The sequence below is a fragment of the Larus michahellis genome, chromosome 17 (genome assembly GCF_964199755.1).
Source record: "Larus michahellis chromosome 17, bLarMic1.1, whole genome shotgun sequence".
In the NCBI taxonomy this organism is placed as follows: Eukaryota; Metazoa; Chordata; class Aves; order Charadriiformes; family Laridae; genus Larus; species Larus michahellis.
In genome coordinates this window covers 818,952-821,200 of record NC_133912.1, presented here as the reverse complement: position 1 = coordinate 821,200, position 2,249 = coordinate 818,952, and the positions used below count along the sequence as shown (strand labels likewise).

Genomic DNA, 2,249 nt, shown 5'->3' with positions numbered 1-2,249 from the left:
GAAAGCTGGTGTTGCCCTTCCCTTCCCTTCCCTTCCCTTCCCTTCCCTTCCCTTCCCTTCCCTTCCCTTCCCTTCCCTTCCTTTCTATAGCAGAAAAAATAGTTTTTTCTGGTCCATACATCATTTGGACTGAAGAGATCTGTTCTGTTTTCTCCTGAGAAGCCTTTGCTCAACGAGTAACTGGTGTTCCGCTCCCATACAGCCATGCAGATCTCGTTTGGGCTTTCCTAATTACTGCAGTCACACCTGTGCTGCTCTCTGTAGTCTTTCACTGTGCTTGAGGGGTGCGTGATGGTGCGTGGGCCGCTGCCACTGTCCAGTGAGCGTGTTGTTTGGGTTGCTCTGTAGACAGAAAATGTCCCAAAGAAAAGGCTTGGAGAACCACACAGCAGGACCTGGCTTTCTTCTTCTGGGATTCTCTGACCATGCCAACCTGCAAGGCCTGCACTTCACAGTCTTCCTGATCATCTACCTCACGGTCCTCACAGGGAATGGCCTCATGCCAAAAATGCTGCGGGCTTTCCTGACGGGAGACGGCAGCATCTCCTTCCTTGGCTGTGCTGCCCAGCTGTATTTCCTGGTTTTGCTGGGCAGCACCGAAAGCCTTCTCCTGGCCGCCGTGTCCTACGACCGCTATGTAGCTATCTGTGACCCCCTGCACTATGGCCTTATCCTGAATGGGAGCCTCTGTGTCAGACTGGTGGTGGGCTCATGGGTGGCTGTCATCCCAGTACAAGTAGGGCAGACTTACCAGCTGTTCACTTTGCCCGGCTGTGCATCCCATAGCCTTCATCACTTCTTCTGTGATGTCCCCCCTCTGTTGGAACTGGCCTGTGCAGACACTTTCTGGAACCAAGTGATGCTGCACACCATCATCCTGCTCTTTGCAGTCCTTCCCTTTTCCTTGATGGTCGTTTCTTACACTCAAATTGTCAGGGCAATGCTGAAAATGCCTTCAGTTCTGGGCAGACGCAAAGCCTTTTCCACCTGCTCCTCACACCTGGGGGTGGTGACTCTCTTCTATGGCTCCGTCATGGTTGTGTACTTTAAACGGCGGTCAAGAGACTCTGCAGACACTGACAAATACCTTGCCCTGTTTTACACGATTGTGACCCCCATGCGCAACCCCGTCATCTATAGCCTGAGGAATAAGGAAGTGAGAATTGCCCTGAAGAGGCTCCTATGGAGAAAGTGATAGAGCAGAGTATGTGAAAGGAGCCCAAATAGTACCAAAAGTCCCAACAAGGTATTTGGTTGTGTGAACACAGGTGTCCCATAGTAGCTTAGACAAAACCCGTCTCCTGCCTGGCTATAATCCTCCTCAGGAGGGGGACAGGTCTCCTGGGGCATTCCTGGTATCTCTGATAGCTTCACCTAGGTATCTTCATACTCCAGAGCAGCTTCAGCTCCCCTGGAGAGCTGACTGCAAACAGCTTGTTCACGCTGTGTCTGCCCAAGCTGCCAGTACCTTTAAAGGAAAACAGTCGAATCAGTCAAGAGGGATTAGAGGGTGACTCATCCAGTGAGAAGAAGACGACTAACCTCAGGCTGGGAAATCATTTGCTGGACCCCATTGACTATCCAGAGTGTCCATGGATGGCATCAGCTTAGGAGAATTGAAGGACCTGAAAGTCATCTTCCCCTCCTATCATATTTTGCATTGAGCTGTACAATGCTTGACAAACTCAACATGAATAGATCAAAAGCAAAAGCAAACCCGAAATCCCTAGGAGATTTTCATGACACAAATAGGCAAAGCTGTGAGTAACAGAGCCTGAAATCGACATGCAGCCTGCTTTGAGCAAGAGGTTATGCTGGAGACTTCCCGTGATCCGTTGCCATCTGAATGGTTTTATGAGTCTACACAGCATTTGTTCGAAACTGACTTTGCTGATAAGATGGAGAAACAAGACTGAGACTGATTGACTGAGCTTTTGCAATGTCTGCCTTAGAATGAGATGGGTTCTCCCTGTGTCTCTCCAGTGGTGGCAAAGTGGGCTGAGATCATCACGTGCACATGGAAACCAGTGACGAGTGGCGTTCCTCAGGGGTCAGTACTGGGACCAGTGCTGTTTAACATCTTTGTTGGTGACATGGACAATGGGATTGAGTGTACCCTCAGCAAGTTTGCCGACGACACCAAGCTGTGTGGCACAGTCAACACGCTGGAGGGAAGGGATGCCATCCAGAGGGACCTGGAGAGGCTTGAGAGGTGGGCCTGTGTGAACCTCAAAAAGTTCATCCAGGCC

The 2,249-nt window shown here is 50.5% G+C and overlaps 1 protein-coding gene across 1 annotated transcript in view; it reads left to right on the top strand.

The window, feature by feature from the left end:
* LOC141732470 (olfactory receptor 10AG1-like) overlaps nt 1–1,195 on the top strand; it is a 3,046-nt gene extending 1,851 nt beyond the window's left edge. Inside the window, exon 3 of the mRNA XM_074561514.1 lies at nt 349–1,195. Within this exon, the coding sequence (XP_074417615.1) occupies nt 349–1,195 (847 nt within the window). The remainder of the gene's footprint in view (nt 1–348) is intronic.
* Nucleotides 1,196–2,249: the final 1,054 nt, after the last annotated feature.